Raw genomic sequence first — 14,107 nt, 5'->3', positions numbered from 1 at the left:
ATTCTCTGTGGGCAAAATTTATTCGTGCTGCCACGACAAACAGCATTTGTGCTCTTTGGACAAAACTATCTTCAGGTCATCAGTTTCTATAGTTTAAGTTGTATCACAGCAGAGCTGCAAAATGGTTTAGTTGAAAGTCTTCAAAGATTACGCCTCTATAGGATTAGCTAATCCCCAAGGGTCCACTGGACAGTGCCCAGCGTTCTTTTAAGAGGACATCCAAAGGCAAGACCATATCTGGTTCGCCATTTCTCCCAGTACCAAGCAAAGTGTTGAACGCGTGTTAACCTTAATGATAATTGTCACAAGAAGTGATAGAGCTGGAGATGACTAGAACCAGAACTGTGAAGTGTGTGCGATGCCAAAGGTGTACGGTATGTGAGCGGACGCGAAGAGACGGAGCACTTAGCATACGATCAATTCCTGTAAGGTTCTAGTTAGTGCTAACTTTAATCATGCCTTTCTTTGAATTAAAACTTTCATTAGAGATATCAGTGTCTACTGGTGAGTGATATGCTTAAATTTCCAAGATATCTCAAAGAGCACGCACCTTGTATCATCTGGACTTATCCAGCCAATGTTTTCAAGAAGTAATCATAAGTAATCAAGATTTAATGTGACAATTATGTGCACATCTTATTTTCCCTCAAAATATGGGTGTGCTGGGTTCTAATTCAAAAATGTTAGTTACTCTTCACTGTTATCGAAGCATCTCTGTTACAGTCGTTCAAGAGTAACGTGTCTGTATTTAAAGTGTCTCATTGAAGAGAAAAGAAATTAGATGTTAAATTTTGATCCAATGTTCTTAAAAATGTACATTCTTGCATTTCTTGGCTCAAGATGACAACTCAGTTAACTGACATTAGAATTTACTACTGCTAATTTTCCATGACTCACCACAATACGCATGTCAATTTTGTCTTTCCTTTTAGTTTTTTTTCTTTTTTCTTTTCATATAATTTTTAAAGGTCACTTTCCATTTCCATTTATTACAAAATATTGGCTCTATTCCTGGTGCTGTATAATACATCCTTGAGCCTATCTTACATCCAGTAATTTGTACCTCCCCCTCTCTCACCCCTACATTGCCCCTCCCCCAACTGGTAAGAGTTTGTTCTCCATATCTGTGAATTTGCTTCTCTTATGTTGTATTCACTAGTTGGTTGTATTTTTCAGATTACACGTAAGTGATGTCACACAGTATTTGCCTTTCTTCATATGACTTATTTCACTCAGCATAATGCCCTCCAAGTCCATCCATGTTACTGCAAGTGGCAAAATTTCATTCTTTTTTACGGCTGAGTCGTGTTCCCTTGTATAAATGGGCCTCCTCTTCTTTCTCCACGCATCTGTCCATGGATGCTCTGGGTGTTTGCATGTCTTTGCAGTTGTAAATAGTGCTGCTGTGAGCATAGGGGTGCATGTATCTTTTCAAATGAGTGGTTTTGTGTTTTTTGGATATATACCCAGGAGTGGAATTACTGGGTCATATGGTAATTCTATTTTCAGTTTTCTGAGAAACTTCCACGCTGTCTTCCATATTGACTGCACCAATTTACATTCCCCCCAGCAGTGTATGAGGGTTGCCTTTTCTCCACATCCTCACCCACGTTTGTTATTTGTAGACTTTTTGATGGTCGCCATTCCGACAGGTGTGAGGGGCACCTCACGGTGGTTTTGATTTGCCTTTCCCCGGTGATTAGTGATAGTGAGCGTCTCTTCAGGCACCTGTTGTCCATCTGTGTTTCCTCTTTGGAAAAATGTAAGTATTGGATGCCTGTGTTTTAAAATTAGTACTTTCCATGGTATTTACATACACTGGAATATTATTCAGCCTTAAAAATGAAGGAAATTCTGCCATTTGTGACCACATGGGTGAACCTGGAGGACATGAAATAAGCCAGACAAGACAGACAAGTACCGTGTGAGCTCACGCATATGTGGCTCTAAACTAGTCAAAGCCATAGAAACAGGGAGTGGAAGGGTGGATGCCACAGGATGGGGGCAGGGAAACAGGGAGGTGATGGTCAAAAAAGTAGAGAGTTCTGGTTCTGCAAGATGAGTAAGTCCTGGAGGTCCGCTGCACACCATTGTGTATACAGTTATCAGTACTGTATTGTGACTTAAAAACTTGGTAAGAGGGTAAACCTTATGTAAGTGTTCTTATCACAAATAAATAAGTATATAAATAAAAATAAAGGCAGAAGGAAATTTTTGGAGGTGATAGTTATGTTTATGGCATTATTGATAGCACTGATGGTTTCACAGAGGTACAGTTATTTCCAGACTCATCCAGTTGAATGCATTAAATATGTGCACACCTCAAAAAAGCATTTTTAAAAATAATGAATACTTTCCAAAGTTAACAAATGTGATTGGGTTCAGATACTGAACCCCAAAGTCTTCATTCAGCCCTTGTCACACGCTTTCAAAAGTAGACATTCGAAAGAAACGTTCATCACTGTGGAAATCGTGAGATCTCGTTTCAGTGCCAGTCTGTTCCTTCAGATCATAATAACTTCATTCTTCTTCATAATCTGCTAACCAATTATAATAACAATGATATTCAGAACAGCAGGTTCCTGTGGTTGTAAGTAACTCAACTCAGCGTCTGAAGTCGGCATAAATGTACTGAAATCATAAAATAACTGCCATTAGCCACCCACCTTCATAACATTTTTTAGCCACTTACAAGGAGAAGAAGTGCCTTCTGTGTTTAGAAGGGAGAGAAAACGCTAGAACAACAAATATCTCCAAGAAATATATCAACCTGCCTTGGTTTCCTGTTCCTACTCAACGATAGGAGGTCAGACTGACCCTGGTGGCTATTTAGTGAGGGAGCAAATTGCTTTAGGAACGGGATAATTTTACTTAAACCACAAAGCTTAGAGAGGGCTCTCATTTAGGCGTAAACAACAAATGAACAGCTGTCCTTTTCAGTTTAAGGAAACAAGCTGTTCTTGTACCTGAAAAATACAGGCTGTGGCTCAGCCAGTAGGTTCTGCAAAGCGGGGAGGATGGAGCAGGTCAGCTACCTCGTCCTCACCCATCGCGCTCAGCATCCTCCTGGTTGTGTGTGACGGGACCGGAAAACAGCAGCTTCGTTCGGGTCCTTCACCTGCGGCCGTCATTTCAGCTCCATCACAGATCCAGTCCCCCGAGAGGGCCCAGCTTTCATGTCCCCACAGTAGACGGCCCTGCAGTGCTACGCGTACACGGGTGGGGTTTCTGTGTGTAAAAATATCCTCAGGCCGTATTAGAAGCAAGCACCCCGGCCAAAGAAAGGTTACCTGCTGCAAAGGCTGCTCGGGAAATGGAGCTCCGTGTAGATTTCACACCAGGACACCTTTGAGTGTTTCGCTTTCATCCATTTACTGAATAACTAGAATGTTGTCCCAGGGCAGAATTGAAATGAAGCGGTGGCACCATTTGAAGTAAGAGAACATGAGAGCATTGTCATGTAAATTCTAGGCAGATGCTCTGAATTCGTTTTTTATCTGCAGAGTGGTACTGGCTAATCCCAGCAGCCCAGGCAGAATTTCGCATTCTTTTTTATTCCTCAACTCGCACGTTGTCTGGGATGAGAGCCTCTGGCTTAATTACATGAAGTGCCTGAATGAATACCACACGATGGAGGGCACGTCTCCGGGCAGTCTGCTTAGCCACGGGCTCAGGAGTGCGGTGCTTCCGAGGGAGTGGCCGGGGTGTAGGCGGACTCGCACTCTTTTCGGTTGCGGGCCTTGGTACCCACTGCCTTCGCCGCCGCTCACAGGCTGCAGCCAGTTGGCACAGTAGCAGTCGTCGCCAAGGGAAACAGCACACCTTCATTAGCACTCACACAAAATCATCCCGGGGATTTTCGGGTGAAGGGTAAAAGGGCTTCACCAAGGCCGCCCAGCTGGTCTGATAGGTAGTGTCCAGAATCCCCCTCTCTCCTCCAAAGCATCTCCTTTCTCTTGGGTCTGATCTCCACCAGCAGTGACATAAAAGCCAGGCGTTGAACTTGAATTTTAGATGCTGTGTTTTAGAGTCATAACAGATAAATGCCTAGTAAATGTGGCTGTGATGACATTAAAGTAACATAATAAAGTTATTAAAATAATAGTAACAGAAGCAACACCCCAGCCCAATGAGAGAGAAAGAAGGAGAGAGAGGAGGGTAACATAAGCCGGAGGTAGAAGCCTTGGAATTTAAGGCGAGAGCATGGAGTCTTGCTCTTTCAATTTCCTGTTGTATGAATATTCTGCGTTTACACATTAATCTGTGTGACAGTTACCTTCCTCCTTTCAAGCTTGAAAACGAAAGGAGCAAGAGTCTGTTTTTGTCCCATCTCTCATACAAATTTACTAGAAGCCATATTAGACCGAGAATTCCACAGCCTGGATTAAGATCCTAGCTTTGCCGTGAACTAACTTTCTGAAGTTATCATATAATTTCTGTAAATGTCGCTCTGGGGTTGCTGTGAGAATTCAGTGATGATAGGGAGTGACCGACCATTTGTAGACGCTGGATGACTCGTCCTTGGTGTTCCTCCCTCCCTCCGTCTCTCCCTCCCCACCTTGCTTCCCCCCCCGCCCCATCTGAACTCCCGAGAATTGCATGTAGAAGTTAGGGATGACCCTCTCCAAGCTAGTCACCCAGCCCCCAAGAGGACCAGCGTGGGGCGTGGGGTTGTGGGTGACATCAGTGGGGCAGCTCTTCTGCCACTGCCCTCCCAGCTCTTCCCAAGGACTCTGCTCCTAGGGGGCTCTTGAACCAGGAAGCCCACAGGAATGTGAAAAGCCGCAGTGCCTTGGAATGGTGTATCCATCTTCTACAGATGACAGCAGCCTGTTTACCATCATTTGGGAAGAGATGAGAAGAGAAGAGAACGGAGCAGTAGATCTGGGATTGTCGTGGTAACAGTGGAAAGACTTTCCCCCGTAAGAGAGTCGTATGTAGATCCAAGTGAGCTTAACGTTGGTCCCAACAGATGTAAAAATAAACTCAAGGCCAAATTTCAGGTCTGAACATTCCAGGAGACCCGAAAGCCATTGCAAGAGACAGCTGACGTGTCCTTCCCATTCTTTGTGTAAATACACAGGAAAAGGCAGTGGGTACAGAAGAGGGGAGGTAGGTGAATCCACTGGACGTTGTATCAGGCTGAGGAGGACACAGCAGGTGCAGGGGAGTGGGGGGGGGGGAGTGGCTTGACTGCAGAGGACCAGTGGGAAGCTGCTAGAAGACGGGCAGGTGCACGTGATAAAGGCTCCACGTGGTCTGCTGAGCGGCTCAGGCTTTGTTCTGCGGTGTGAGCAGGGGAGGCAGTGGGCGGGAGCAGGCGCAGAGCCCACCCACCACAGGACCAGCAGCTCAGGGGCTAAAACCTGGACCAACCTACACCCCTAGGTGGGATCTCCAAACCGTGAGAGTCATGGAGGAAGAGAAGGCTCGGGCAACACTTAACACAATGGATTTTTGTGTGAACTAGAGGATTTTTTGACAACTTTCTCTCTTTGCTTTTGCATCCTTTTCTTTAAAAGGAAAAAAAAAAAAGGGATCCTCTTAAGTTGAAAAGCACTTGTGCAAATCATCTCTCTCTGTGTCTCATTTCTCCTTCCTGTCCTCCCCACAACCTCCACGTTGAAATGGATTTTCTTTCCCTCTCAAGCCCACTTGCGCTCCTTCTTCTTCATACTTCTATTTTCATGACGTATGTCAGTCCCGTTGCTAGGCAGCTGCTATGCTCAACCCACCACTCAGCATCCTGAATGCTGGAAGTTAGCCCCAAATAACTAGAAAATCACCCTTCCGCACCTGCACCGCGTTTACCGTGAGAGCAGGAATATGAAGGGCAAAATGACAGTCCAGGCAAGTCTGTAGACGGGGTGAAACGCATCCCTGTCGAACCGTAGCCAAACGGCTACGTTTGCACTACACGTCAGGTAGAGAATCCACGCAGGGCCCTGGGGGAAAATATCAAGGAAATGGTTAGAGAAGAAACTGCATCCTCACCCCATCAGAGCTAAAAATTAACGAGCGGGATAACCTGGAGAAAAACAGAAATACGCAAAAATAAGCATGGATAGAATGTAGGATCTGTCGATTTCTGTAAGTATTGCCGACAAAGTCTAGCCATTCTTCCTTGCCTCTGAAAAGCAAAACACCCCCCAAGACTGTGCTCGATTCTGTTTCACGCTCAAGCTACGGATGCTTCCCCACCATCTGCTAACATCTTGGTGCCACAGGATTCAGGTTTCTTCTGGGCGTTGTCTCGAGTCGTCCATCACACACCCAGCGGCCCCTGGTCAGTGCTGACACGCTTGAGCCTCTCCACAGGGGTTAGTACTGCGGACCCCATCGCACACTCTGCCTTCCCCCTGCTCTGACATCGCGAGGTCCCGGCCCCGCCTGCCCCCTCCCTCCTCCTCTTGCACCTGCCTTCACCTGCTGTCTCTCTCCGTCATTCCTCCGATGCGGAGCTCCCCCCATGCCCCCTTTTCCTCTCTCTGTGGATTATCCAGCCCTTTCTCAGGGAGAAGGAGGTTAACAGGAATCCTCAAGCATTCTTTCATTGTTCTCAACTAAGCAATTAAAATATATCCCTAATAAGAGACATGTCATCAGGTCTTGAAATCAGAAAACCACATCTGCCTGAGATGTAATTTTATCCAGAAAAAAAGCATGGTTTGTATTTGAGCGTATGCAGTGAAGTTAGAGCATATCTTGGTGAGCAGTGCATTTCTTGGCACAGTATCTGGCTCAAGATAGGTGCTCAAAGAATACTTGATGAATAGAATTAAATTTTAAGGGGTTTCAGGATAGGAACTTTCATGACAGAATTTTCTTTGAGAATGAGGAGAATGAGGTCAATATTCAGCAAACAGAAACAATTTCAGAGAAATGGCATCTAAGTTTTTTTTTTTAAAGCATTAGCTTAATATATATATCCCTTGTATTTTTCTAAGGCAATGATTCTACAATTTCGTAGTCAACTAAGAGTGACTACAATGTTTAACCAGATGTCTGCGGTGACTGCATAAGCTCTGGTTTTTTTGTTTTCTGGTTTTGTTTTTGTCTCTAGGACGAAGAGGGATAGAACGTTTTGATAGTTCTATACCACTTTTGAAAAGAGGAATGTTTAGTTTGTCACTTTCCTTCGGTTCTACGTTACATTTCTTAATTGTTAGCTGCTTCTCTGCTACTTCAACTTCAGTCTGCCTGTCTTAGAATGCAGAGACCCCAAAATGAAAAGAACCAGTGGTGTGGTTCTTTCACTTATGATTTTGTACGCTGTGGTCACGTCCAGTATTATTCTCTTGTCACCATCCTCTGGGTTCTGTGAGCGCATTGAGGAGAGTGTTCATGAATCTTTGATGTGGAAAGAGAACTTGATGATTGTGCATGTTATAGAATTTTTCAGTAACTATGATGGAACTTGCTGGGAAACCCCACACTTATATATTGTCAATTTAGGATGTAGACTGGCAAGAAGGAGGAGTTGAAAGTCGTCCGAGACGTGTTCACAAAAGAAATGAGTTGAATGGAGCATCTAACAGTTTTAGGTTTCAACCCCAAGAGAACCGTGGGTATTCAGCACCGTAATGGAAATAGAACCAGTTTCCCACGTGGTCAGCTCTGTCCTGTCTGGTCAGACAGAAGGTCATGACAGAGAAGAAACTGACCGCTGCTGAGGAACTGACAAACAGGGAGGCACTAGGTCTGGTGACGTTGGTGCACACCTCCTGCAGGAGTTTCACCTCCACTCCCCCTGAATGGTTCTCCTGAGTTTCACTGACTGTTTCCTTCTGTTTATGCAACATTGATCCAAGGAAATAAGTACTCTTCTCAGACTGCTCCATCTCAGTCAATGTCAACTTCATCCTCCAATCTCCTAGTTCGAGAAACTTGGGGTCATCCTCTCTTCCCGTCACATCCACATCAATGCATTGGGAGATCCTATTGGATCTGCCACAGAGTTCAGCCAATTCCTACCATTTCCATTGCTTCCATCCTGGGCTGTGGGAAGAGTGTCCAGAGGGTCCTTTCAGTCCCCGCTCGTCCCATCTGCCCAGTCTCTGCCTCACAGCTGCAGTGATTCTTTGAATGTCAAGTGACATGACTCGTCTACTCAGAGCCTTGCTCCCCAGGACTCTCAGAGTCACATTCTTGGGGGCCTCATCCTCACCCCATGTGGTTACCTCTGTGGGTCCTTCTCCACCTCTGTTCCACGTGCTCTGCTCCAGCCATCCGGCCTCCTTGATTCCCTGAGTAGGCTCTACCCTGCCCCCTGGACTTCCAGACCCTGTGCCCTCAAGTTGGATCCCTGTTGCCCAGAGAGAGCCATGCCTCTTCCTCCCCAGCAGGTATCTGCTCACCCCGAAACCTTCCCTGCTTTATTTTTCTCCATCTGTCTCATCATATCTGACATCCGTCCTCATTTACATTTCGATTCTCTCCTGTCTCCATCATGGAATACAAGGATCTTTGTCTGTTGTGTTTCCTGCTACATACCTGATACCTATTTTGTGCTCAGACAATACTGGTTGATGGATGGAATGAGCCCGAGGGAAGGAGCCCCAGGACCCCGATTCAGGGTGTGGCACCAGAATGCCAATCATGCCCCTCCTCCCAAACCCGGATGAGAGGAGAGCGGGTCGGCTGGGAGAGTTAACGTTAAGTCGGCAGGCTTATCTGGGACGCAGGGCAGGTGTCAGCCTGAGGAACGGGGTCTTCAGTGGATGGAGGTGCCCGCCTCTTGGACCACAGAGGCCAGGAAGGTGTGGGGAACGAGAGCAAAGACGTCCCTTCTGCAGTCACACCCGTGCTCAGGACCATGTGTGGCTCCAAGCTCAGGCTGGGTGTTACCGCGTGGTCTGAGGTTGAAGTTTCCGTGAGATGGTGCTTCAGTGCAGGGACGGACCCGTGACACCGCCCAGAGATGACACTCACATTCCAAAAGACAAGGTGTTTTTAATTACACTAAAATAGAGCACCTCACCCTGTCTAAGATGACGTTTTTTGTCTTTTCGGTTGAAATGTCAGAATTATACCATTTTAGGTGTCAAAAGAACAATATAAAATGAGAAAAAAAAAGGCACCAAGTGTTAAGATTTTTGTTCTGACTTGTTAATACTGTATTCAGATACTTGAATTATGTCAATTCAATTCTGGGTGATAATTAGCAAAGTTCCCGAATGAGACAGTTATAAAAGAATAAAGAGATAATTTGAGTGATTTCATTTCATTGTGTAACCCTGGGTAAATGCTGGAAACGTGCTGACTTTCCTGAGTGTTTGAATGAGTCCGTATTTCATTATGAGTTTAGTTTACTGCTAAAGAAAAGCTCAGTCACCCAGAGGTCAGAGAACCAAGAACTCTCATCTGTGCGCGTCCCACACGCTGACGGTCACTGTGTGTTTCACGGTTTCCGACGTTCACGCTCCATCTCGTCCCTTTTCACCCTGGAACCGCCGGGGCCCGGGCTTCATCCTCCCGGCCTCGGCCGCAGCGATGCAGGTGGAGACGTTGCCTCTGGAGTCAGGCTGCCCCGAGCTCAGTCCCATCTCAGCCCCTCTCGCCATCCGTGTCAGGTCCCTAGGGCTGTCCTCCCAAAGCACCACAAACCAGGGTGGCTTCGAACAGCAGAAACGGACTCGCTCACAGTGCTGGAGGCTGGAAGTCCAAAATCACGGCGTCACCTGCTGAGACTCTGCGGGTTCGCCTTCCTCACCTCTCTTGAGCTTCGGGTGGTGGCCCCGCAGCCCTTACAGCTGCATCGCCCGCATCCCTGCCCACATTGTCACGGGGCGTCCTCCCAGCGTCTCTGGCTTTACGTGGTGTTTCCTCTTCTTATGAGGACACCGGTCCTATGGGATTAGGGCCCACCCGAATGACCTCATCTTAACGGCACTATGTCTTCGAAGACTCTATTCCCAAATCAAGTCACAGTCACATATCTTTTGGGGGGACACAACTCAGCACCATCTGTGTGGAGTTGGGCAAGTGACTTAATTTCTGTGACTGTCAACTTCTCACTGTCAAAAGAAGATTATCCTCCAGGCCCCCTGCATCTTGGAGGAGTATGTGAAGTGACTTATGAAAAGTCCCCTGCACTCAGCTGGTGCTCAAGAAGCGTCACTCCCCATCCTCCACGCCCCCAGCCCGGTTTCTTCATGTATTCATACTTGCTCCATGGATAGGCAGTCCCGCAAAAACACCACGGCATGTGCACAGATGAGCCGTGCCCCGCCCTTTGAGGACAGATAATAATTAAATGAATGTTTATAACAGAACACAGAATCTGGGTCGCGTCCTGAGACGCATACACGTGTGGGACTGAGAGAGGGGAGAATTACCTGCTCAGCGTCTTGCCACGGGCCTCACAGCAAATTTGCTGCAAAGTTGGAACCTGAACCTGGGTTTAGATCCCCGACCCAGTTTCTTTCCTATTCAGACACATTGTACAATTGTGTCAGTTATCACCGTTGAACCACTTAAACATTATAACACACGATCCCTGTTTGCCCACTGATGCTCTGATGTCATGTACCAGCATCTCCAGGAGATGTCCAGCCACCTTCAGGTGGTCCCTCCACTGCCCCCTGCATGCCTTCCTCCCCGTTCCTGACCTTCTACACACGTACTCCATTAAACCCACTTCCTCTGCTCTGTTCCACCCTGGAAATACCTCTTCTCTTCTGCGGGACCAGTTGAAAAAAAGACAAACAGTTACCAACTCCAGTGTCTGCTGGTAGAAAATCATATTCTTGCCTCTGATCCAAAAAAAAAAAAAAAAAAATCACCGAATACGTCCATCATCCCTAGATCATTTCAGACCATGCAGTGTGATCAGACTGCTGAGCGAGATTTTCCAGAGCCTCGCCTCTGGCCCTACAATTTCATGGTCGGTCTCTGTCACTCGCCGTTTTCACTCCCGCCTGTACCCTGCGTTGATACCTGCGCGGAGATCTGTGTATGAGAAGGAGGGGTTGTTGCTGATGCTGCCGTATTCATTTTGTCTGACTCGTGGCTAGCACGAGCGTGACAGGTCTCAATCCAGGACAAATAATGTGGCGAGTTTTCGGTGACAGCGCTAAAAGGGTTTTAGAACAGAAATGAATGTCTGCTACCAAAAACGTCGCCTTGGTGTATTTTCTCAGGGTTTACGTTCTACCCCAGACTCACAGTCCCTGCTGCACTGCCCCTGCGCTGGGCACCTCGCGTCTCTGCGGCACTCGCAGAAATAAAGAGGCGTGTGGCCGCCAGAGGGACACGTCCGGCCCTCTCGGTGCTTGGCCGGAGGGAGGGTGGCAAGCCAGCTGTGTAGGAGACGCACCACCTTCCTTAGTTGCCGTCAGGAAACCAAAGACGCATCTGAGAAGATGCCAAATTTGCTGCAGTGAACTTTAAATGAAAAGCTAAGATGTTTCACAGAAAATAACAGAAAACTTAGGCAATTTGATTGTCAGCATTGAGTTCCCAGGGCGGCCCAGGATCATAAACACACCAGATGCAGTCAGATATTTTCTCATTTCTCCTGTCTCTCTCCTTCCCCTCCTCCCCTCCTCCTCCTCCTCTTCTTCCTCTTCTTCCTTCTCTTTTACCTCTTCCTTCTCCTTCTCTCTTTCCTCTTCTTCCTCCCCTTTCTCCTCCTCCTCCTCCTAATGCAGTTTTGCTTACATGTCAGACTAAATGCCATGAGTGCAAATGAAAATTTCACCTAGTTTTTTTTAATGGGTCGTATAATGTTGAAAGGCATATTTTTTTGAAACCCATAGGAAAACTCTATATAGCCATGAATTTCAGCCAGAAAGTGAAATTTAATTATTCTGAGGAAATTTCCAAAAATAAAACATCCTTCTAGAAGATCTAAAATACTCAGTACCTCCTCTGTGGGGAGGAAGATTCTCTCCCTCTCATGTAATAGAACTTTTGGGTGTCTTGGTGTCCCTTTATTATAGATTCTAACTACACCTAGACTCACTCGCAAATCCTAATAAAGAGTGCTGGAGTATCTTACAAGGTGTATTTTAAATTCTAAAAATTTAAGTGAGAGCTAATAGATTCATATGCTTTCTCTTCAAACTTTCTTTTGGTAAATGGTTTGCATCATTCCATGATAATATTAAGGCTACATTAAAGGATTCAGAAATATATTTGATTCCTTTTAATATCATTTTCCATGTAAAGGATAAGGGATGTTTCCCAGCGGTCCAGCAAGAAGTGCACAATGGATAGAGATTTGGGGCGCACAGGGTAAAGTAAGAATGGGGAAAATTTAAGAAACAGGGAAACAAAGGCAACCCTGTTGAAGATAACCCTTTGCTTGACCAACTCAGTCATGGCTTTCCCGTCCCCGCTGCTTTGTTGTAGGTATAAGCCCTTGACCGAGACCCTCCCGGGCGAGAGGACCCTGCCGGCCGAGGAGAGATGCCGCCTGGCTCTGCAGCAGTGCACGTTACCGGGCTGGCAGGTGGGTGACCTACACGTCCTTACCAGAGCGGGTTAGCGTTTCCAGTAGGTGAGCTGAGTCACCGCGGGGAGCCCCCCGAGTCTCAACGGCAAACACAGAATGCTGTGACGTGTTTGGCAAAGACAGAGGCTAAGCATAGTCCCTGGAAACACATCAGTCCTTCTGATTCACTGGTTTCATCAGCAAACACAGGATGAGGGAAGCCTGGAGCCTCTGTTTACAGCACAGGGAGAAGTTCAGAAACCCCACTCCGTTTGTCCCCATCTCAGACCCCAGCGTTGGCACCAGCGACTTCTGGAGTGTCTAAAAGGGAGCAGAAGTCAGAGGAGCCAAAACGCAGGGGTCTGCGGGCGGGATAGCTTCCAGAAGGAGGAGGGAACAGGAGACAACATAGCAGGGAGGCGCTCCCCAGAAACACAAGGGCACAGTCTGCATTTTGTTTAATCCCTGAAGCAAGTCAGAATGCCACTGTGACTAGGCTCGGAAGAGGAATTTGAAACATGAAAGAACTGAGACGGTAATGTTAGAGCAGTCACGGGAAACAGAATAGAGTCCACGACACCAGAATTACTGCACGTTTCTAGCTATAAGACATCTGAAAGTGCACAGGTGGCAAAGAGCTTGGTGGCCAATAGCTTTGGCAAAACATAACAATTACTGAAAAGTGGACATAAATCTCATTTTTTTAAAATGATAGGGAGATAGAGCATCTACAAGTGAAAATGTATGATAGTCGATGAGGCCAAAAGAGTGCTTTAATGCAGGAATGACGTGAAGAGAAGGTTCAGGACTGCCAGCATGTCTGAAAGTGGCCCAGTGTGGGTAAGACAGCTGTCGAATGCTGGGTTGACACGGGCACCCTCATCTGTCTATGAGGAAGAACTGAGAACCTAGCATTTTAGCATCGATGAGTAACGACTTAATTGTCTGTGCCACCTAATAACTTTCTTTATTATCTTTTCCTCTGTTCTTTTCTTTTTTTAACGAATAACAGAGTTGAACTTTAAATAGCGGTCTGAAGGAGGACGCTCACACAGTCTGTAGTAGGCACGGATGCACATCCGTGCCAAAAGACTGGATAAAAAAAGGAGGAGGAAGGAGGAAGTGCTAACAGAGGGTGATGTCAGTGAGCCATGCTGGAGTCAGTGGCAGAAGATGTGGGGCTCACATGCAGAACTGTTCATCAAGCCTGTAGGTAGTGAAGTCATCTCAGCTGACTCATGATAGGAACTTTTAGGCCAGTACCTGAATAGTAGCGGTTCATACATACAGAACACAAAGATCTTCCGGTTGCATTTTGTTCTTTTAAAAAAAAACACAGATAAGAATAATTTCCTTTATTAATGTTGAGAAAGGAAGTTGACTTGTCAAGGAAAAGTGAGGGAATCTGGAAGAATTCTTCCACTAAGAGAGTGACTGGTAGGGACCACAACACCTGATCAGCTGTGGGTCCTCGAGACCCCTGTGCAGAGTGTGGGGTCAGACGTGGCAGGGGGGAGGGGGCAGCTGTCCCTCCTTCCACGTGTGCAAGGACACTTGACATTGCAGCTGGGGACAGCATGACACAATCACACACACATTGGGGCTTTGAAAAAGTTCACCAAAATTAAAAATGGGGAAGAGTTCCCATTTCAATACACTCGTTTATTTTCC

The 14,107-nt window shown here is 46.4% G+C and overlaps 1 protein-coding gene across 1 annotated transcript in view; it reads left to right on the top strand.

The window, feature by feature from the left end:
* Positions 1-14,107, top strand: part of MYO16 (myosin XVI) — a 419,267-nt gene that overhangs the window by 309,774 nt on the left and 95,386 nt on the right. The window contains exon 27 of the mRNA XM_057707440.1: positions 12,355-12,454. Within this exon, the coding sequence (XP_057563423.1) occupies positions 12,355-12,454 (100 nt within the window). The remainder of the gene's footprint in view (positions 1-12,354; positions 12,455-14,107) is intronic.

Source organism: Hippopotamus amphibius, chromosome 14, assembly GCF_030028045.1.
Source record: "Hippopotamus amphibius kiboko isolate mHipAmp2 chromosome 14, mHipAmp2.hap2, whole genome shotgun sequence".
NCBI lineage: Eukaryota > Metazoa > Chordata > Mammalia > Artiodactyla > Hippopotamidae > Hippopotamus > Hippopotamus amphibius.
Note: the sequence above shows the minus strand (reverse complement) of the source record. Positions and strands in the feature narration are given on the sequence as shown.